This window comes from Calliphora vicina, chromosome 5 (assembly GCF_958450345.1).
Source record: "Calliphora vicina chromosome 5, idCalVici1.1, whole genome shotgun sequence".
NCBI lineage: Eukaryota > Metazoa > Arthropoda > Insecta > Diptera > Calliphoridae > Calliphora > Calliphora vicina.
Genome location: NC_088784.1, coordinates 18,271,785 through 18,293,512, shown reverse-complemented (window position 1 = coordinate 18,293,512; position 21,728 = coordinate 18,271,785). Strand labels below are relative to the sequence as shown.

The 21,728-nt window shown below is 31.7% G+C and overlaps 5 protein-coding genes across 7 annotated transcripts; 2 read left to right on the top strand and 3 right to left on the bottom strand.

Annotated features, from left to right (window-relative positions):
- Window positions 1-6,536, bottom strand: LOC135961690 (guanine nucleotide-binding protein subunit gamma-1). Of its 3 annotated transcripts, none has more exons than XM_065513228.1 (2): window positions 6,408-6,536; window positions 1-1,244 (listed from the first exon to the last, which is right to left on the bottom strand). In XM_065513228.1, the coding sequence occupies exon 2, from the start codon at window positions 1,222-1,224 to the stop codon at window positions 1,012-1,014; it is 213 nt and encodes a 70-aa protein (XP_065369300.1). In that variant the 5' UTR covers window positions 1,225-1,244; window positions 6,408-6,536; the 3' UTR covers window positions 1-1,011. The 3 variants fall into 3 exon arrangements, with proteins under 3 accessions (XP_065369300.1, XP_065369302.1, XP_065369301.1); XM_065513230.1 differs by having other exon boundaries at window positions 6,294-6,448; XM_065513229.1 differs by having other exon boundaries at window positions 1-1,492; window positions 6,294-6,421.
- Window positions 6,537-7,579: 1,043 nt separating this feature from the next.
- On the top strand, window positions 7,580-8,746 carry AIMP1 (aaRS-interacting multifunctional protein 1). Its single transcript, XM_065510693.1, has 2 exons — window positions 7,580-7,768; window positions 7,867-8,746. Exons 1-2 carry the CDS (start codon window positions 7,619-7,621, stop codon window positions 8,680-8,682), a joined length of 966 nt encoding a protein of 321 aa, XP_065366765.1. The 5' UTR covers window positions 7,580-7,618; the 3' UTR covers window positions 8,683-8,746.
- Window positions 8,747-8,871: 125 nt separating this feature from the next.
- On the bottom strand, window positions 8,872-10,382 carry LOC135959684 (protein FAM8A1). The gene has a single exon (XM_065510692.1). It carries the CDS (start codon window positions 10,306-10,308, stop codon window positions 9,142-9,144), a length of 1,167 nt encoding a protein of 388 aa, XP_065366764.1. The 5' UTR covers window positions 10,309-10,382; the 3' UTR covers window positions 8,872-9,141.
- A 667-nt stretch (window positions 10,383-11,049) lies between these two features.
- Window positions 11,050-17,520, bottom strand: LOC135959653 (stromal membrane-associated protein 2). The gene is made up of 2 exons (XM_065510652.1): window positions 17,102-17,520; window positions 11,050-13,302 (listed from the first exon to the last, which is right to left on the bottom strand). The coding sequence occupies exons 1-2, from the start codon at window positions 17,229-17,231 to the stop codon at window positions 11,855-11,857; spliced, it is 1,578 nt and encodes a 525-aa protein (XP_065366724.1). The 5' UTR covers window positions 17,232-17,520; the 3' UTR covers window positions 11,050-11,854.
- Window positions 17,521-18,757: 1,237 nt separating this feature from the next.
- Spt (Spitting Image) lies at window positions 18,758-21,414 on the top strand. The gene is made up of 6 exons (XM_065512069.1): window positions 18,758-18,904; window positions 18,968-19,159; window positions 19,224-19,911; window positions 19,994-20,833; window positions 20,935-21,036; window positions 21,111-21,414. Exons 1-6 carry the CDS (start codon window positions 18,800-18,802, stop codon window positions 21,185-21,187), a joined length of 2,004 nt encoding a protein of 667 aa, XP_065368141.1. The 5' UTR covers window positions 18,758-18,799; the 3' UTR covers window positions 21,188-21,414.
- The last annotated feature ends 314 nt before the right edge of the window (window positions 21,415-21,728 follow it).

Below are 21,728 nucleotides of genomic sequence, written 5' to 3'. Positions count from 1 at the left end.
TTTATTTTATGATGTTCTTTCAATTCAAAGTGCTCCTTTTTCAATATTATTTTTTTTTTTTTGAATTAAAGGCTTAAACATCAGAGAGTTTATTAATATGTATATCTTATCTTTCTTTTCCCTATTTTAAGGCAAATATTATTATAATTATTTATGGTTTTTTAATTTATTTCTTTATTTAAATTTAAATGTATTGGCTTTTAAATGACCATCTCTAATTGCATGTTATTATTAAACTATTATTTGGTTTAATATATATATATGTAAGTAAATAACTAGATCTTATATATGATATATATTGTTGTTGTTATTGTTATATTCTTGATATTTTTGTATATATATATAATAATAGTTGCTGTTGTTCATCTTTTGTATATATATATATATAGAGATATAATTTATAAATAGTTATTTCTTTATTTAATTTATTTTCTTGGTTTATTTTAAATACGATATATATTGAAAGATATATATATATGTAGTAATGATTAATAGCTTGGTTGTTAATTTATTTTCTGTTAAGGTTCCTTGGAATTATTAATCATTGTTGGGTTATAAATGTATCCATTTTTTTCTGCTGTTGTCTGGTTAATGCTATTATTACTTATATAGCAAATACACACTGTTTTTATGTAAAGAATTCTGAAGTATTAAGTAAAGTAGATTAAGAATTGTTGGGTTTTGTTTTTTGGTTTGTATTTATTGTGGTACAAAACTAAATTTTTTATTGAATTTTAATGTTTTTCAAATATTTGTTTGTTGCCTTAGTAATCGTGTGTAAAATGATCTTGTAGTTTAGTTGTATTTTTTAGGTGGTGATTTCTACTTTGAAAATAATGTAAATTATTAAAAATCCTTTACATCATAAGCCATCTACAACACTGCTTTATTTTATCCTTCCATATTCGTTTTAAAATTCCCCGCCATTATCATCAACATCATCATCATCATCATCATTTGCCTGCACCTGCGTTTCTTCATCTTCATTTCAATACTTGTAAGTTTGTTTATTTAAAGTACGCTGCAAGAAGATTTCTCACGGAAAGGATTTACCTTTTGACTGGAGAAGCCAGTCAAGAGATAATCCTCCTGTTCATGTTGCGATATGTAACGCATCATGGCGGCACACGATTCCGAAACGGGCTGGCGATCGACCGAAGCTTCACGTCTCAATTGTTCGACAATAATACGTTGCTGTTGCAATGAAGAAGACATAACGTCCATAACTGCTGTCTCTGATAGTCCTATGGTGAAGAATTTGTTGTTGATGTTGTTGTAGTAATTAATATATAAAGCAAAGAGCAGAGATGAGTTTATCGGTTTTTTTTTTTAATAAATTTTTGTTTGGTTATAAAAATCTACTGTAAATATGTTGTGGGTAGTAGGATGGTGGTTGGTGTTTTGGTTAGAAATGATATTTTGAGTGCAAAATTAAGCGTTGTAATAAAATGTGTCTCTTTTATATATGATTTTTATTTGGATTTGAAAAAAGCTGTAAAAAAATTTTTGTTTTGGGAGTAGAAAAAAAAAAAGAAAAAAGATATAAAATCAAGAGATAATATAATTAAAATATCTTGGGGATTTAATATACATACAATATTAATAAACACAGAGACACATAACACAAAATTTATATACGTTTGTACATTAAATATTAATTAACTACTATACATACATAAGTAATGTTATGTACATAAAAACAGCATAAAGGAAACCATAAAAAACAAAAAATATAATTAAAATATAAGAGTTTATTTAGTACATAAGTTAATAAGACTACATACATATTAATAAAGCTATTTAATATACAAAAAGCAATTAACTTAAATAAAAACCAAGGAAAAAGTTTTAACAAATTTAAGGAATATTTAAAGAATTTTTAAAATTTTATTTGTTTTAAACATAATTTAACAGCAGAGCTATATTTGTCAGTTTGGGGGTATAACAGAATTAGAAAAAAGAAATTTTTTTTAAATCATTTCAGAGATTTTCGAAAATTCGAACATAAGTTCCAAAAGTAAAAGATCAATTTTTTAAGCGATAAAAAAAATATAATCTAATGGCTCTAAATATAATGGCTCTTTTTAAGTTTTTAAGCGAGTTGCTTTTTTCGAACTTGCAAAAAATTTTAAATTTCGAATATTTCTTATGAATTTTTAAGTATTTCTTTGCTAAATTCATATTGCTTTGCTAAAAATATATTTTTTTTACTCATTTCTAAGATTTTCGAAAATTCGAACTTAATTTCGAAAATTCGAACATAAGTTCGAAAAGTGAAAAATAAATTTTTCAAGTGGTAAATACATAGACAACAATGTTTAAAACATTTTTCGAAATTCGAAAAAAAAATTAATTTCGAACATTTCTTAAGTATTTTTTGCTAAATTTATATTGCTTTTATAAAAATCGATTTTTTACTCATTTCTGAGATTTTCGAAAATTAGAACATAAGTTCAAAAGTGAAAGATCAATTTTTTAAGCGATAAAATTGTTAAAAAATATAATCTAATGGCTCTTTTTAAGTTTTTAAGCGAGTTGCATTTTTCGAACTTGCAAAAAATTTTAAATTTCGAAGATTTCTTATGAATTTTTAAGTATTTCTTTGCTAAATTCATATTCCTTTGCTAAAAATATATTTTTTTTTACTCATTTCTAAGATTTTCGAAAATTCGAACTTAATTTCGAAAATTCGAACATAAGTTCGAACAGTGAAAAATAAATTTTTCAAGTGGTAAATACATAGACAACAATGTTTAATATCTTTTTCTAAATTTTTAAGCGAGTTACATTTTTCGAAATTCGAAAAAAAAATTTAATTTTGAACATTTCTTAAGAATTCTTTAGTATTTTTTGCTAAATTTATATTGCTTTTATAAAAATAGATTTTTACTCATTTCTAAAATTTTCGAAAATTAGAACATAATTTCGAAAAGTGAAAAATAAAGTTTTCAAGTGGTAAATACATAAACAACAATGTTTAATGTATTTTTTTAAGTTTTTAAGCTAGTTACAAAAAAATTTAACTTTTCTTAAGTATTTTTTGCTAAATTTATATTGCTTTTATAAAAATAGATTTTTTACTCATTTCTGAGATTTTCGAAAATTAGAACATAAAATTCAAAAGTGAAAGATCAATTTTTTAAGCGATAAAATTGTTAAAAAATATAATCTAATGGCTCTTTTTAAGTTTTTAAGCGAAGCATTTTTCGAACTTGCTAAAAAAATTTTAAATTTCGAACATTTCTTAATAATTCGTAAGTATTTCTTTGCTAAAAATTTATTTTTTTACTCATTTCTGAGATTTTCGAAAATTCTAACATAAGTTCGAAAAGTGAAAAATCTATTTTTTAAGTGGTAAATACATGAACAACAATGTTTAATCTCTAAGTTTTTAAGCGAGTTACATTTTTCGAACATCGAAAAAAAAAATTTCGAACATTTCTTAAGAATTCTTAAGTATTTATTTTTTGCTAAAAATAGATTTTTTACACATTTCTGAGATTTTCGAAAATTCGAACATACATATGTTCGAATAATGAAAAATCGACTTTTAAGTGATAAAAATGCTTAGAAAACATAGTTTAATGACTCTTTCCCCCATTTTCTCAATATCTGGTTATCGATAAACCTCTAATTAACATTTTTTTTTGTATGAGAACCGTTAGTTTATCGTCTCGATAAAAAATAACCAGATATTGAGAAAATTGGGGTTTATATGTTTTTAAGAGAGTTACATTTTTCGAACCTCCAAAAAAAATTAAAATTTCGTACATTTCTTATGAATTTCTAAGTATTTCTTTGCTAAAAATAGATTTTTTTATTCATTTCTGAGATTTTGGAAAATTCGAAAAGTGAAAAATCAATTTTTTAAGTGATAATATAAAACATAGTTTAATGGCTCTTTCTAAGTTTTTAAGCGATTTATTTTTCGAACTTACAAAAAATTTTAAATTTTGAACATTTCTTATGAATTTGTATTTATTTCTTTGCTAAAATTAATTTTTTTTTCTCAGTTTATGTCACTCTCAAAAAGACTTGGATTTAACCTTGTCCAGTTCTATCCTACTAATCCATGAAAATGATCCAAATAAAAATTGTTAGGAACAGGAAAATCATAGCACGCAAAGTATTAGAATCAAATGCCAAAAGATGATACTGACATCAACACCAATGTATCCTGAACCCCTAATAATCTTCCAAAAACCAGCAGTTTCCAATTTACCAAAACGCCTTGTAAAGTATATTCTCCTTTCCCTAGCTTCTGTTAAACGATTGATTTTTAAAAACGAATAGTCAAAAAATGTATGCTCTGCAAATATCAAGATTTTGTACATTGAAAGTAAAACGAGTAAATGATGTGGATCTGATTTACAGAACATCAAAATAGTGAATTCTATTAATAATGAAATCGTTACTCGATTACAATTTACAGAACAGGAGAGTATATGCCCCCCAAATCAAATCAAACCGATTAGACTGAAACGCTGAATAACAAAGATCACATAAAGAACTAGCGAGAACAACATCACTGAATTTCATCCAAGGATCACCCACATTATCCAACCCTACTCTGACAGTAGCTACATAAGAATGAAGGCTATCCAAAAGGGAGTTTAAACAGTCCATTTCCCTGTCGATAAATTTTGTTTCCTTCCTGTATGATTTTTTACCACAAATAATTTAAGTACATGTTGCACTACACTGTACCTCACACCCCATTATTGAATTAATTGAATTGTTTAAATAAAAAATAAAACAAAACACAAACTATCTAGTTTAATATCAACACATGTAGGTATATAGTATGTATTTCCGGAAGACATAAAGAAAAGAACAACCAAACTATTTTCCCTGCTACCCTCTCTACAGCAATGCCATCAAAATGCTGGCAAACTTAACCCAGATGGCGTTAAAGGGTGATGTATGCAACAATATACTTTAAGGTCAGACTGATACGATAATACAAGTACACACATGAACTAAATATTAAAATTTATCTACAAATTTTCATATGTACGTAAATGCTTACGCCAGCTAAAAATAACCACAAAACTATAACAATTTCTTACAAATCTAAAAAACAATATGTACTACTATATATCCTGGCAAGTTTAACAGGTTTGATATGTTTTATATTACAAAGGAAATGTATTTATACCCACACATTAACAATTATAATAATATAGAAACAATTTTGCTTTAAAACATTTCAATTTCAAATGCTACAATTTAGAAAATAATGAAATGTGTTGTGGCCTAAAAAAGAAATTAACAAATCGATGAAGGCTTAGTTAGATACCCTGTGCCCCCCTATAGCACTATATTAATCCCCTTGAGGAATGATTCAAAGGGGGCACATCTTTTTAACAACTTTTTAAGGGAGTGGCAAATACAATGCAAAAGCAATAGAATTAATAAAGCAAAAATCAAATGCAAAAACACACACAAAGTATATGAGCAAGACATCATGGGAGTAGGGGGTTTTTTAAATAAAACAAATAACAAGCAAGAGTGTTATATTCGGCCTATGCCGAATCTTGTATACCCAACATCAATATGGATTTATAGATTTATGTTCATATTAAACCTAATCATGATATTAATTACATATTATAAGACAATTATGAATGTTCAAGTCATTTTCTGAGGGGGAGATTATATGGGGACTAGGGACAAATGTCCGATTTTCACCATACTTTGCAGTATACATTCAGAGTACCTAGAATTAATTTGTATACAATTGTTAGGATTGCGGCACAATCAACCTATTTAAGACTGCTCAAAGAGTATTCCAGGGGGACATGGACCGATATTGACTATTTTCATCTTCAATCAACACACCTTATCGACAGAATTTTGGACCCTATCTTGTTTTCAACAGACAGCCAGACGGACGGACATAGCTATATCGTCTTAAAATCTTATGAGGACCCCGACTGAGAATCTGCGACAAACATTACGATGTGTTACAAACGGAAGGACAAAATCAATATACCTTCCATCCTCTTGGTGGTGAGTATAAAAAACACACTCATACTTTTTTCTTGTCAAAAAACCAAAGTGAAAAACTTCTAGAAATTTTATAAAAAAAAATGAAAATTATAACAATTTTATGCAAATATCTACATTAATTATTAGCAAAAAGGGTATTAATTCTATTTTTAGAAGGTACTTAGTTTTTTTTTTTTCTTTACAATTTCACCACACAAACATTTTACAATTTTTTTTTTGTCGTTCTTTTCATTTTCATCACACAAACATTTATTAATTTACAATAGTTTTGTTAATTTTACCTTCTTTAGTCTACGATAAAGATGACAAGCTGTTAGTTTTGTATGCAATTTTGTTAATTATTTAATGAATTTTCTTAATTTTTCTCTATGCCAAATACAAAAAAAAATACACACCCAAAATGAAAAATTTTTCCAACTTCTGTAAAAGTCAATCACTCTCTTGCCCGCTCCACAAACTAGTAAATACACACACAAAATAATCAAGTACAAAATGGTTATTTCCTCAATCACTGTAAGATGATGACACCTTCTTCTTGTTATGTAGGGTTCTATAGTAGAAAGAAAAGTCGTCTCTTCGATATATTTTTCGACTTTTCGAATATTTTAACTTTTTCCTTATATCCATTATATTGAATTTTCAAAACCAAAAATTTTAACTCTGTTCTATAAAAAAATTCTATCACAAATAATATTAATGGTAAAAAATTGAGATAATAAATTGTGCAAGATGTCAACAAATCAGATGTCTCGATATTTTTTACACTATTTTCGGAAAAAAGTCGAACAATCGATAACGTTATCCCAAAAAGTCGATTAACTAAAAATGACCAATAGTCAATAAAAGTCGTAAGATCGATTTTTTATTTTTAAATATTGTTGTAAACATTTTTATAAAATTATTTTACTCATCAATAATTTGAATTCGATTATTCAAAAATTTAATAATGTCGAAAAGTCGACCTTTTAGAAATCGAAAAAGTCGAAAGGTCGAAAAGTTAGCAATGGAAAAGTTCTAATGTATTTAGAAAACATATATTTTTGATTTACATTAAAATATGATGATAAGTCAAAATAGTCTAAAAATCGAAACAAGTCGACTTTCATAAATAGCTGAAGTCGAAAAGTCGACTTTTAAAAATTTTATAAATTCGAAAGTTTGAAAACCCGACCTATTAGAAATCGAAGAAGTGAACTTTTCATAAATTGCTAATTTCGAATATTCGAACACTTTAAAAAGTTGAAAGTTCGAATTTTTATTTCAACTATACAATCATAATAGACATAGGGTAATGTTTTTGGGTCAGAATTTTTTTTTTAGAAAGACCCCTTTCACACTAGGCAATTTAGTTGCTCAAGTCTCTTGCCCAACAACAAAAAAGCATGCAAAATTATCTTCTCCTCAACCCGACATTACCTCTGGTATATACAAACACAAGAGACTTACGCAACTAAATTGCCTAGTGTGAAAGGGGTCAAAAAACAAGATTTTAATTCCTAATACTAATAAAATCCGCTAAAATCTGGTAAATAATCACACACACAAAGTCTGGCAGCTTTAACAGAATTATACTCTCCGTGTCTCCAACTTCTCTTTGATTTTCCCCATGAATCGTATTTTTGCCACCGGTGGAACATTATTGCGTTCAAACTTTTCTAAATTTTTAAAAAATCCGCACAATAAAATGGTGTCCTTGGAACAGGTTGTGGAAAATAATAAACGCAGTCAAGAGATCATAGAATCCCTCAAGAGCGAAGTAAGTTACCCAATAAAAGAGGGCGAAGATAAAACAACAAAAAGTTGGGTTAGAATGTGAAAACAAATGCTAAAAGTTTGCATTATTCCTCCTTTCAGTTAACAGCCATACGTGGAGAACTTATAAGCCGCAAAAAGCGTGAACTAATTGCTGAAAATGCCCAGCTACAGAAACAAGTAGAGTTGGCTAAAGCCCAGCTAATAGCTTTGGAAATAAAGAATGGCAAAAAACAAATAACAGTGCCCGGAGCACGTAACTTATGTACTGATGCCAAGGCAACAGCAGCAGCACCTGTGGCTGAAGTTGCTGCACAACCCACTGAAGCTAAACAAGATACTAAGCAGAAACCCAACAAAGAAAAGAAACCCAAAAAAGAAAAACCCGCTGCTGCTGACAACAAAGAAGCCGCTGCCGAATTACCCGTGGATGTCAGTCGTTTAGATTTGCGTGTTGGTAAGATAGTTGAGGTGGGGCGTCATCCTGATGCCGACAGTTTGTATTTGGAAAAGATCGATTGTGGTGAGGCACAACCGCGCACCGTTGTTTCTGGCCTTGTGAAATTTGTACCCATCGAAGAGATGCAAAATCGTATGGTTGTGGTCATGTGTAATCTTAAGCCTGCCAAAATGCGTGGTATCACCTCAGAGGCCATGGTCATGTGTGCCTCCACTCCCGAAAAAGTTGAAGTTTTAAGTCCGCCTGAAGGTTCCGTACCCGGAGATCTAGTACACTGCGAGGGCTATCCCAGACAACCCGATGCCCAAATGAACCCCAAAAAGAAAATCTTCGAGACTTGTGCACCCGACTTGAAAACAAATGATGCTTTGGTGGCGTGTTTTAAGGGTGCTGTTTTACATGTACCCGGCAAGGGCAATGTAGTGGCCCAGACTTTGAAAAATGTTCAGGTTAAGTAGAGATATTGGTTGTTTTATTAATAAAACGAGGAACGATTAAAAAGATGAAAAGGAAAATTAAAAATCTGTTTTTATTAAATGGAAAATTCGGGTTTTGAAGGCTTATTGCTTTATTCCAGCTATTTTTTGGTATTCTAATGGAATACAAAATAGTCCTCCAGTATAAAAAATAGACCACAATTAAGTAAATTTATTTTTTTAATATTTTTACATTTATTACGTTTTCTTCACTAAATTATTATACATACACTTTAAGATAAATAATGTTCAAAAACCCCATTCTTTAGTTCTTGCAAATGAAAAATTATTTCTTTGTTAAAAGATAAACAAAAAGAAAACATGATTATGGCAAGGGAACTAAAAATATTTAAAATAAAAGATTAAAGGTTTAATTTTAATATTTCTTTTGACCATAACAATTAACAATCTTAACTTAAAACCAATTGCAATATGTTACTGTTACTGCTGACGTCGTTGTCGTAGCGGTTGGGGAGGTCTTCTTAAGACCAACGGTTGACTAGATGTTTCCACTACAATAGTTTTGGTCATTATATCGTAAGCCGTACGATTATGTTGGAAGAAAATCATTAGGAAAAACATGGGAAACAATAGACTTAAAATCATATTTTTAGATACGGCCCGTACAAAGGATCTTTTAAAATTTGGCGTTTCAGCGGGCAAGAGCAGAGCACGTACTTGTACCCTAGCCGCCGCCTGGAAGCCCAAACGCATTGCAGGTAATGGCTGAGCTGCTGGTACGCCATTGTTGGGTAATGTAACCATGGCCTCAACATACTTAATACTCAAGCCCATAATATGTTTGCCCACCGAGGCGCCATTGAAAAATGTCGTCATGACGGCCTCATACAGACATACAAATAATTTCGTGGCCACTTCAAAGGCTAACAGATCGGATGAGAAAGCTAAAAAGTCCATAGAGTAGAGCAGGGCACCAGCAAAATCTTCATTATCCATGGCCTTGTTCAAAACATCTTTATCCATGTCCATCATTAGATTGTAGCCGAAAACATTGGTCACCACAAAGATGACCACGATTTTCAAAAATAGCATTATAATCATATCAATTACCTCGGCCACAGCTCTTTTCCAAAATGCTGCCACCACATACTCATAGCCGCCATTGTGATGAATAATTTCCTCCTGCAGCTGATCTTGTATGGGTCTTAAGCGAAAACGGACAAAACCATGAGGACCAGCAATGCCACCATTAAGAGGTCCATTCAAATTGTTGGCATTCAAGGGTGCTGGATTGTTTTGTGTTGCAGCCGCGGGCATTTGTAAACCCATGACGGGCATGAAACTACCCGGTGCTGGCTGTGAGAACAATTGGGGGTAGGAAGTCATAAAATACCAAGGAAACATGGCCATGGCATTTTGTGAGATATTGGCATGTTTTACCCATTCATTTAGACTGGCAAAGTAGGCCTCCTTGGTGGAAATTTCTCTGGGCTGCATATCTTTGGCCACATCTGTTGGTTTTGTTGGTGTTGTTTCTGCTGCAGGTGGTGGTGTTGTTGTTATCGTTTTAGGTGATGATGATGACGACGAAGTTGTTGCTTCTGTAGTTTCTTTATCATTTGCTTTATTTTCCTCTTTTTCGCTCATTTTGTTACGTTGTTTTTTCTAAATATTTCACTATCGAGTAAATTTGTTGGGCTTTTTCTAAAAAACAGTGGTATGCATTGTTTTTAAATAAAAGGACACGTTAGTATTTTGAATTATTTATTAACTTACCTATAAAATCGTCATTAATCACAAAAAAATATATATATAAATTGTGTGTGTATAAAACAACACAAAAGAGAAGAAGAAGATAAAAAAATAGGTAAAAAGAGAGGGGGATGAATAAAGATGTTGCAATTGTCAAACAGCTGTGTGAAAGAGTGCCAGACCAAAGCGAATTTACTATAATAAATTCGCCTTGTGCCAGACGTTTGAAAATACGTTAAATTTATTAATGATTAAAAATACGTTAAATTTGTTAATTGAAATTGCACATTATTTCTCTTATAGGATTAATATAAATTTCGACTTTGCTAACTCGTTCGAATTTAAAATTCTTCACGAAAAATCGTGAAATCAACTTTCCTAAGACTCCAAATAACTTTCATACATGATTGATACTTCAATATACCGGCTATTTAAAAACGAGAATATCGGCCCACAAAATACCCGATTTTTCACTTCTTGTTTCCAATTATACCAAATACATAGTTCATATATCAACCCTTCTGGAGACTCACAAACCTTCCCTTCTCTTCAAATTTTTAACGTAAACTCTAATATTTAATCTGTTTCTTAATTCCCTATCTAGATAAGTGATAAAACACTGGAATGCAATACATCTTTTTGTATATTTTTTAATATTTTTATTTTATAACTAATATATTAATTTTTCTTATACATTTTTTTATAATTATTAATATAATCTTGTTTAAAAAATCAAAACAAATTATTTTTTTTTTACCATTTCATTAAGAAATTATTTCAAGATTTTTGTATTTTTTTTTTAATAATAATTTTTTTTAAAGAGTGATAGATAGAAGAACGCTCTTTTCTTATTTCCTTTGTATAAGCTAAAAATTTACTTAATTTTGTATTATGTGTTTATCTTTAATTTAATTAATTAAACCTTTACAAGATTATGTATTAAGTTTCTTAAGTTTTGTTTAAAAAGAGTTTGGAGAGGGGTAGGGGGTTAGAGACATTGTTTTTTTCTTCGTTTTCGTTTTTAAGAAAGCAAAATTAAATATAACATGCATAAATATTCCTTTATATTGTAAAGAGAATAATAATATAAACAATTGTTTCGTACTACATTATTAAAAGAGAAGAATGAGAAAGGAGGAGGTGTAGAGTGTGGGAGCCCTGAAAACTTTATTAAAACCATTTAATATAATTGATAATTTATATATAGCAAATAAATTGTTAAATAATACTTCCGAGTGCAAGAATGTAAGAAAAACAAAACATTCTTCAACTACAACTCAACCTTCCCAGGGTGGGGGCGAACATTTTTGTTGTTTCTTTTTTAATTTTTTAGGGGAGGAGTAGAGGATTTCTTTCAAGATAGTCATAGTTTTCGTTTTAACGGCAAGTTCTTAAGTATTTTGGAAACGTAATAAGTAGAATTGTTTAAAAATCTATAAATTTATTGCCATACATTGCCGATATTAAGATTACCAAACTGTTGCTGTAAACTTGTGGTTGCCGCATTATTAGCCTGAGCACTGTTTGTACCCATGGCGCCCATAGGAAAACCACCTATCAAACCCTGATGATGATTAAAGGTCGTTTGGGTTTGCATAGTGGGCGCCATGCCGGGAAACATTAGCGGAGCATGGTTTGCAGCTAAACTAGTCATGAGACTTTGATTATGCGAATGCATGAGATTTGCACCAGCAGGTTGACCGGTCGCCATAATGCCACCCATTGTTTGAGTTTGTGGAAAACCAGTTTGCATAGGAAATTGGGCGGCAAAACCCGCGTTAGCAGCGGCGCCACCACCACCCATATGCATGGCCGACATACCGGGAGCGGTAAAGGCGGCCGGGGCGGTCATTACGGGGGCATTATACATGCTGGCTGAATTGGGTGGTGTCATAAATTGCTGATGCTGATTGGCCGCTGGCCCACCAGCACCCATGAAACCACCGGGAGCCATGCCGGTAAATGCTCCTGTGGCACCAAACATTGCAGTCTGAGGATTGACCTGCTGCTGCTGTTGTTGTAGGAAATTCATGGCCGGCGTGGGATTGGGCGGAGCCTGTCCATATAATGCCAGTATACTATCCTTTGTTAGTTTCCCTGATTTGTCTTTGTCGCCCGAACTAACCAATGAGCCCTGATTGAAAAAGTCTTCTTCCTCTTTGGCCAATGAATTCTGCGAGGCGTTTGCATTATTGGTCATTTGTTGAGTATCATTCACAGCCGGAGTAGCACTCAAAAAACAGCTAAACGTATCATTTTGTAAGTCACTAATATTCGATGACTGCTGCCCAGCCATCGATGTCTGTACTGGTTTCGTTGGCGAGGCTAAGCCCAACAGATCATTGCTATGATTGCTATCAGCGCCCGTAGAACTAATGGAAATACGTTGAATTTTAGGACTACTGCCGCTCTGACCCGGTTTCGGTTTGGGCAATGGCGCTGGTAGGGGTGACGACTTGGACGCTGATGATTTCTTATCGGCGCTGCCCGTTATTACACCAATACCCAGAGCTGTATTTGCCTGAGCAGCTTTCTTTTTACGCTTCTGCCTTTCCAGCTCCTCATCGATTTCCTTAGCCCAATCGACTTTGGGTGGCGATGGTGGCACCCATTCACGAGCCAGGTATTTCTTATGCTCATATTTGGCACGTATGAAGGATTCCAGAGCGGTATCGGTCTGTGGACGTCGAAAACCATCGGGCAACTGAGCCTCGTATACAGCTCGTGCTCTTGAATTGCCCATCTGTTGCAGGGATATGACCTGTTCCGGTGTCCATGTATCTAAATTTACCGATTTTACACGTGATATGTGTACGCCGAGATTACGATGAATGCCGGCACAGCGTATGCATAGGAAAACGCCTAAATTCCATGAAGCCCAACGTGGTCCTAAAAATGGGGAAGAGAAAATAAAGAGCTTTTGTTATTTGAAATGGTGTAAATCGATATTTTATATGTTTTAAAAAAAAGAATCTCTTAAATCGGTTCAAAACAAATAAATGGTTGAGATATAAAGAAAATTGATTTGGTTAGCTAAGTCTGTATTTACACACAGCAAGTTTACTTGAAGCAAGTCTCTTCGATTCCCTTATAAACTTGCTCGTCTGTTTACACACAGCAAGTCTGTGTTCAATTTTGTATGTCAAACTTGCCAGTACATGGAAGTGTGTACCCCTCATCTTTCTTCTTGCCTCTCTCTCCTATAAACTCTGACTTGCGGCAAGAAAACTTGCTCTGTGTAAAAGCAGAGTAACGGAGAGTCATAAGAAGTATTTTAAATTGCATAATCTAAGGCATTGGTATCCAGCAGTACGCCCGCGGGCACCGTCTATGTGTGAGTTTCTTGTACATGTGAAACCGAAATGAGTTATTTTACAAGTGTTGCCAGTGAAGAATACGAAGCAAATCTACTGATGTGAGAGTTTGGTTAAGAATGATCTAAGGCGATGAAAACTGCAAGAGCTTCCGCTGTAAAGTTGGAGCAGTGGTTGTCTAGTATATATCCCGTTTTGATGAGAACACCATTTTGATTAAAAACTGTTCTTGAATTATTGGATTTGTAGTCATCAGTATATAGAAAATTACAGTTATTTCTGATAAACTGGTTTGGTTAAGTCGACAAATATTTATCGATAAACTTCCGGGAGATGTAGAAGTTTTTGGTAGATCAACAATATTTAAAATTAAAAATGTTTTCTGTAAAAATCAATATGGATCTGGTGATTGTTTTCAATCAATCAAGTTTACAAGATTCCCACAACAGCCGGTTCTACGCACCGGAATGTCCCGAGTTCACTCGGCTAAGGGCAGTCAACTCAGCAATCACTGCTGCTACAACAACAAGAAAAGTTAATACATTTTGAAATTGTAGACTCCAATCTGGAAGGTCTTAGATAGTTGATTGCTTTAGATACTTCATATTTATTTTATTACAAAAGAAAAGCTTGTAAATTAGATTACTGTCGGTTCTAGTTCTGTTGTAATTATGCCAGAATTTTTGTTTTTGATTCCTCAAGCATTGTAAATAAGAATTTCACCAACGCGACTCGCAGTTCCTGTTTATACAGTGGGGTATGCACTTGTATTGGCCATTGTTAGCTATGACCTTCTTCCATCTTTCTGGCAACATATGGATTCCAAGCCAAAAGAACTGCTCATCTTTTAAGGCCAAGAACGAATCAAGCCAATATCGGATGCTCTTTTCAAAAGTGAAGCGTATCCCAGAGCAAGCGTTCTGCATCGATCGAAACAAATAGTATTCGGAGGGGGCAAGGTCTGGACTATAAGGCGGGTGAGGCAAAACTTCTCAACCACTTCATTCTAAACCATTTTTAACAGGTACTGCAACATGTGACCGAGCGTTGTCATGATGGAATATTAAGGTTTAATGTGTGGCCGCTTCTAACGAAAAAATTGCCAGATTTCAGCAGCTCATAATAGATAAGACCCTTTTGCTCCCACCAATTACATAGCATTAACTTAGGGCCATGTATATATGCTTTGGTGTCGATTTTGCTACCACCAATTACATAGCATTAACTTAGGGCCATGTATATTTGCTTTGGTGTCGATTCGTTTGGTTTTCCGGCTTCAAGTACGATCTCTTACACTTCGGTTTATCGTAATGGATCCATTTTTCATCGCAAGTAATGATTCTTTGTCTTCCTTGTCAAAATCACAACTTTAGAACCACACAAACCATATCTCGCACGTTGAAACCGATGAAACACATTCACCATAAGCTTTGGTGAGCAATCGGTGTGCTTCAGTTGCACTTTTTTTTGCAAATTAAAGAAGTAAGTCAATCTTCCGGCATATGACGCTTTGTAGGCACAAAATTCGAAATTTTCGAATCAAAAAAAACTTTTTTTTTTACACTATTTTTAAATCATAATACCAACAAATTCGTCAATATTGAAGCACTTAAAAATATCATTTAGGAACAGATTTTATTTATAGAAATAAATATGAAATTAAATATACTTTTGTTTAATTTTGTTATTAACAGCCTGTTCCACGATGTCAATGAGCATTTTACTTTTTTTCGAAAATCTTTTAAAATATCTTCCGCAATGTATATAACAATAAATGTGTTTCACAAGTGAAAAACCTTGTCGGTTCATCGAACTTGCATTTATTTAAATACTCGCATAAACAAATGATTTCCAGTTACACGCTTATGTAAAAATCAGGCATGTCGAACCACTTCGTTATCACTACAGCCCATGCCTAAACTACACTTTTTGCTGGGTATGTAATGCTGATTGTTTGTTAATATTAGTTATTATGGAGTTTGATAATTTTTCCCTGACAGTTTTTGGAATAAAGGCCATATGTTTTGTTATTAAGCTGTCGGCTATTTTTTCAATTTCTATAAGAATTGGAACGTGCTCAATTTCATACAGATTGTTAACTCTTTGTTGATATTTCAGAATTCGATACAACATTAAGATCTGAAAATGTTTCAGAAAGAATAATTGGTTTATGTGAATCAAGTTAAAATTTAGTATTGAAAATACTAAATTTCAATCATGCAAACACATTTATGCATTTAATATAAATTTTCCATTTACCCTCGTGAGTCAACAATAAATATGGATATAATAATTAAATAAAAATACCTACAATGCAAATTAAATTTTGTTTGCACTGTTTGAACAATTTTGTTAATATTTTCCCAAAATATTAAACAAATTTATAAAATCGAAAAAAAAAAACTTGAGGGGCGGAATTAGGGCTTTCAAGCTATTTGAAGCGTAATGAAATCACAAATTTCAGTTTCCAACAAAAACAACTTAATAAAACAAATTTCTGATTGTGAAATTGAATATCCTGACAAAAGAAAGCAAAACCAGCAGCAGCAAAAAAACACCATGATAATAAAAATAAATGATAAAACTCTTATAGAAATACAAACTCGTCGTTTGCATGATAAACTTTTTAAAATAGTACATACTATTAAAATATTTAAATAATCATTTATGGCTGTAGTTAGCAACAACAACAACAACACTATCATGGCCTGTCATTTAGTGTTTATTTTTTTTATCACAAAAATACCCAAAGCAAGTCTACATACAACTGAAATGGTTTTGGGCTTTTGCAAATAAATTACAAAAGACATGGAATGTTTGGTTTGCAATAATAGGACAGACGACCAAATGTTAAATGTAAATAAAAGTGAATTTTATTCGCCACAATAGTACATGTATGTACATATGTATATGACGCACCTATTTGATTGTTTTGACTTAAAAATTAACAAACTCAAAAAAAAACGTCATCAAATTTTTACGGCAGATCGTAAATTGGTTAACAAAAAAAAAATCAAATCAGCAAATGATCCAAAACAAATAGAAAAAAAGGTTTATACTGTAAACGTGTTTAGTTAGCACGTACATACATACATTTGTACATTTATAATACCAAATGTATTTGTCAATATTTTGCAAACACTTGTTATCTATTATTTCTCATGCAATAGTTGGCTGCCGCTGATTGCATACTCTAACTTGGTGGTGATGGTTAACGCACACGCACATAACGCCCCCCCAACAACCATCCCCCTGCTCGATTTTCATACAAACAACAAAGTCTTTTGAAGACAAAATGACTTCCAAAAAATCAAAAAAAAAAAAGAATAAGAAAAAAATGTACCAGAACCGTATGTCCACTTTAATTGACTCACCCTTGGCATCACAATCTACACAGTATTTGTTGTCCTCATCTCTTAGCATTTGTGTTAATAATGTTTGACATTTTTCCTGTATTAGTTTGGTCCTTTCCGTTTCTTTGCGGGTTGTCGTTGACGAACTCATTCTGCTGCTGCTGCTTCACCGTTTCAATAATTGTCTTCTTCTTGTTTCTGCTCTTTTGTGGCTTTTTTCCTTTGCTACGACTGCTAGAAAAGTGTTTAAACAAATTTATTTCCTAAGGAGAGGTTTATTAAATTACACACTACACTTTCAGCTTGATTTTATGGATTTTAGCAAAACATTTGTATTGTTTTTTTTATGATTAATTCCAAAGCAAAATTCTAAGAAAAAAATTTTTTATGTTAAAATGAAAATCCTCCAAAAAATAATCATCAATTTTGACGATATTCAGTGTTGATAATTTAGCTACTCTCTTGTTAAATCCAGCGATTATGAAAACTGTTTAGCGGGGAAAAACGTTTAAGGTATTAGTGAGAAATCTAGCGATTTTTGTTTAAAGACAAATTAAAAATTAACGACAATTTAACAATTTTTAAAAGGTTTTTAAAATAAAATTAACTTTCATCTGCAAATCCAAGTTAAAAAATATTCAAAACAAATAAAAAATATTGTATTTTCAGTGGGTTTTAATAAAAAAAGTTAACATTACTAATGGCATTAGTGCTAAATAAAATTTACCCGAGTAACCATTAGTGATAGCAATGCAATGTCATACCTAGCGATTTTAATACCGATTTTGCAGGTTAAAAACAATGACAATACAACGGAAACATTTTTTAAAAATATATACCGTAATTTCAGTTGTCAAAAACATGGCATTTTACCAAATATAACTGTATATTTCTAAGATAAATTCAAATTTGCTATGTTTTCTATTAAAAGGGTACAAAGTTTGTGGAGCTTCTGAAGATTAAGTATAAGACTTTTATATAAGTATTTGGTATTGGTGAAAACCTTAGGACTTGAAGATTGACATTTAAATGAAACGAAATGAAATGTTTAATTAAAACTAAACAAATTATAATATGGTGATTTTCCATGAAGAAAAATATAAAATTTGATTTAATGTAAAATGTTAACGGTCAAAGATATCATAACAAAATTTAGAATTTTATCGTGCAAAATTAAAAAAAAATAAACCTAAATATCTCTTCAACTAAAAGAGATAAACTACATATGTAAGGTAAATCTTCTCAAGGACTATTTATATTTTAAATGTCAGCTGATTCGGATCATAAATAGATTTTTGTCGATTTTAAAAAAAATGTAAATCAACTCAAAAATACCTCAGCTCCAACCATGTGAAATTTCGTAACAATATCTCCCGATATACCGGATTATTTAAAAAAAAACTTTTTAAACCACTGTGTATTGACTTATTCCATATTTACTTTTGATATTGTTAGTTGGGTTATCTACCAATAAGCCGGCCTTTTATACCAAGAGTTGCCACTCTTATACATTTCCACATGATATTTACAACTACTGCTACTTTTTTAAGCAACCTTTATATGAAGAAGAAGTAGTACTTTTTTAAGCAACCATGGCTGGATTTAAAAACAACAATTTGAAAAATAGCAACAGCTAGTTCACAACACACGACATTTGAGAAATAATTTACTTTTATATCAAAAAATAAAATACTTAAGCAATAAGAATTCAATAAAAATATGGATCAATGCTCTGATAATCTAAAAAGGCAATTAATAAAATGTAAAAATATATTAAACAAAGGCTATACATGTATGCAAAATAGCAGATTATCCTGGCTTAATGTAAGCATTTTTATTTTTATGTTTCTATTGTTCCTTTATTCTAACAACTCAACATATTTTTAGACATTTTGTTCAGAATTTCTCAAATTTTCAAAAAATTTGCACATATTTTTGTCGCAGCTGCAGGAGAAACATAAATATGACAAAAATGATCAAGTGGAGATTATATATTTGTGTTTAACCCAAATTGTGACCTGCATCAAACACATGGAAAATACCATAAAGGCGGAGGAACAACTAGGTGCGGCCATTTCGGTAAGTTGTAGGCAAATATAAAAATATGCTGCTGTTTCAATAATTTTTGTTTTTATTTTTAAAGGCTTCACGTCAACATTTCCTAGATCGCATACACTGGTGTTTAGATCGCTTGCGTAGTAGTTTGAAATCCTTGTCTGCGCAGGATATCAAGAAACCTACAACACCCGAAGAAAAATCTTTTGTGGAACTTATGGATAAGGCTTTTGATTTCTTGTCGCCCTACAGCAGCTACAAGGATGAATCACTTGCCAATGTTTCGCAAACAAGGATAAATCTAGCAGATAATCAGGCTCAGGCCATGTTTGCCAGCCAAAAAATACGCTCCCTAGTAGATTTAATTCTAAGTCATACCTTAGCATTTGCTAATGTGGCTTTGAAACAAGACAAAAAGGCCTTAAGTGCTTTGTGTCAAAAGGTTTTACGTGAATGCATGGCATTTCAGGAAGAGTGTGCGGCTGGCATGTTACCGGGAGCCCCTCTAAACGATAGTAATCGTAAACTGAAGGCCATTTCTTTAGAAAATGCTCTGTATCATTTGGAGGATTACATTAATGAAGCTCTTTTACGTTTGGTTTATACCTGCTTTTTAGATTTTAATAAGTTTTCCATAGATAAATTGAGAAATGTAATACGGGAAGGGGATGTCGATGATCCGGTATTGGATGAGTTGATAGCAGATTTTGATGTCAATGTGGATAGGACAACACAGATAGGTATATTTGCTATAGCATTTGCACCGAATGTAAAAAGTAAGTTGATGTCCAAACTGGAGAGGTTTTTATATTTAAAATGCGGAAAAATTTCTTCAATATTAATTTCATTCTTCCCCAGTTAAAACCATTGTACGCAGCTGTTTAGCTTCATTTGAATCTCTAGATTCTTGCATTATACCATCTCTGCAATCTAAGGGTACTTCAGATATCTTTGCCAAACTTTTGGAACAACATTTCAATGAAGAGGTGGCCATCTTTAAAAGAGCCATACAAGAGATTATCGATAGTCAAGCATTTGCTTCCTGTTTCTATGAACAATTAACACAAGTCATCAATCAAAATGACAAAGAGTATAGGAAAGAAACGCTGGAGGATGTAATAAAAATGGCTGAATTCTTATATGAACACTTTCAATTGCCAGTTAATAGCAAAGAATTGCAAAAAGAAGGTGATCGTTTGGATTTGTTTAAGAAATTCCACCTGATGCAGCAGGAATGTCAGGCTGTTTTGCAGTGCACCACGATGCAGGTGGAACCACAAAGGGTATTGAAACGTTTTAAAATTTTACGTTCTGTTTTACGTAAATTAATTGATGAACTTGGTGATAAAACCAGTAAAGGAGGCGTTAATAGATCCCAAGTGTTTATAATGTCCGATGAAATAAGTGATTCACAGAAAATGTTTGCCACTATTGGTATATCACCCTCCATACGTAGTATACTGTATAATAACAATACACCCATGGATAATCGTAGGCAACAACGTTTGTTAAATGATTCGTTAAAGGCGAATTATTCAAAATTACCCATAACGCCAGCAACTATAAAAACTGAAGCCTCAAATTCCCACAATTCAAATAGTAGAGAGGCAAACACAACAATTCAACAAAATGTAGCAAGTGTAGCGGCTGCTAAAGTGTTGTCCGCTACGCAAACACAAAGAGCCAGTATACGTAGAAGTAAGTAAATGTGTAAATTAATAATTTCTTTATTAATTTCAGTAATGTTTTACTCACGTTTACTTTTTAGTATCCGCTAATATAATTTCATTTGTTTTTAGAGGAAAGTTTACGTACCGCTTTGTTTAAGCGACAAAAATCCGGCGAAACCGAACAAATCTACAGTACATACAGAAATAATTCAGACAGTTTACAAATCAGTGGTAAATTTAGCTAAAATTCTTGCAACTTATTGAAAATTATAACTATTTTTTTTTGTCTTTTTCTAATTTTATAGAAATTCTCGATCAGTTAACTGGTTTATCTTCGCATTTATCCAAACATACGCTTGATAAAAGTATTATTTCAAATTAATTTTTATTTTATTACTATAAATACTCACCGTTAAGTATTGTAATTAGTATTATGAGCATTTTTCTCAATTATTTAAAGGATTTACTTTTTATTTGATGTTTTTAGTTTACACATTTAAAAGTGTATTCGTTTATTTATTTGTTAATGACCAAATGATTTTAAAAATCAATCTGTAAAAACAAAACAAATTCAATTTTTTATTTAAACAAAAGTTTTTTTTATAAATGTATTTATATATATAAATGCATGTTTTATTTGTAATTTTATGTTGATAATTTAAAAACTTTTCTAATTATACAATTCATGTGCGTTACATTTTTTGAATAAAGTTTACATTTTAATAAAAAAAAATTATAAAGTTTTGATTTAGTAATTGTTGTAATGGGCGAGACTATAGGCTAGACTATAGGCTAGACTATAGACGAGGCAATAGGCGAGACTATAGGCTAGACTATAGACGAGACAATAGGCGAGACTATAGGCTAGACTATAGACGAGACAATAGGCGAGACTATAGGCTAGACTATAGACGAGACAATAG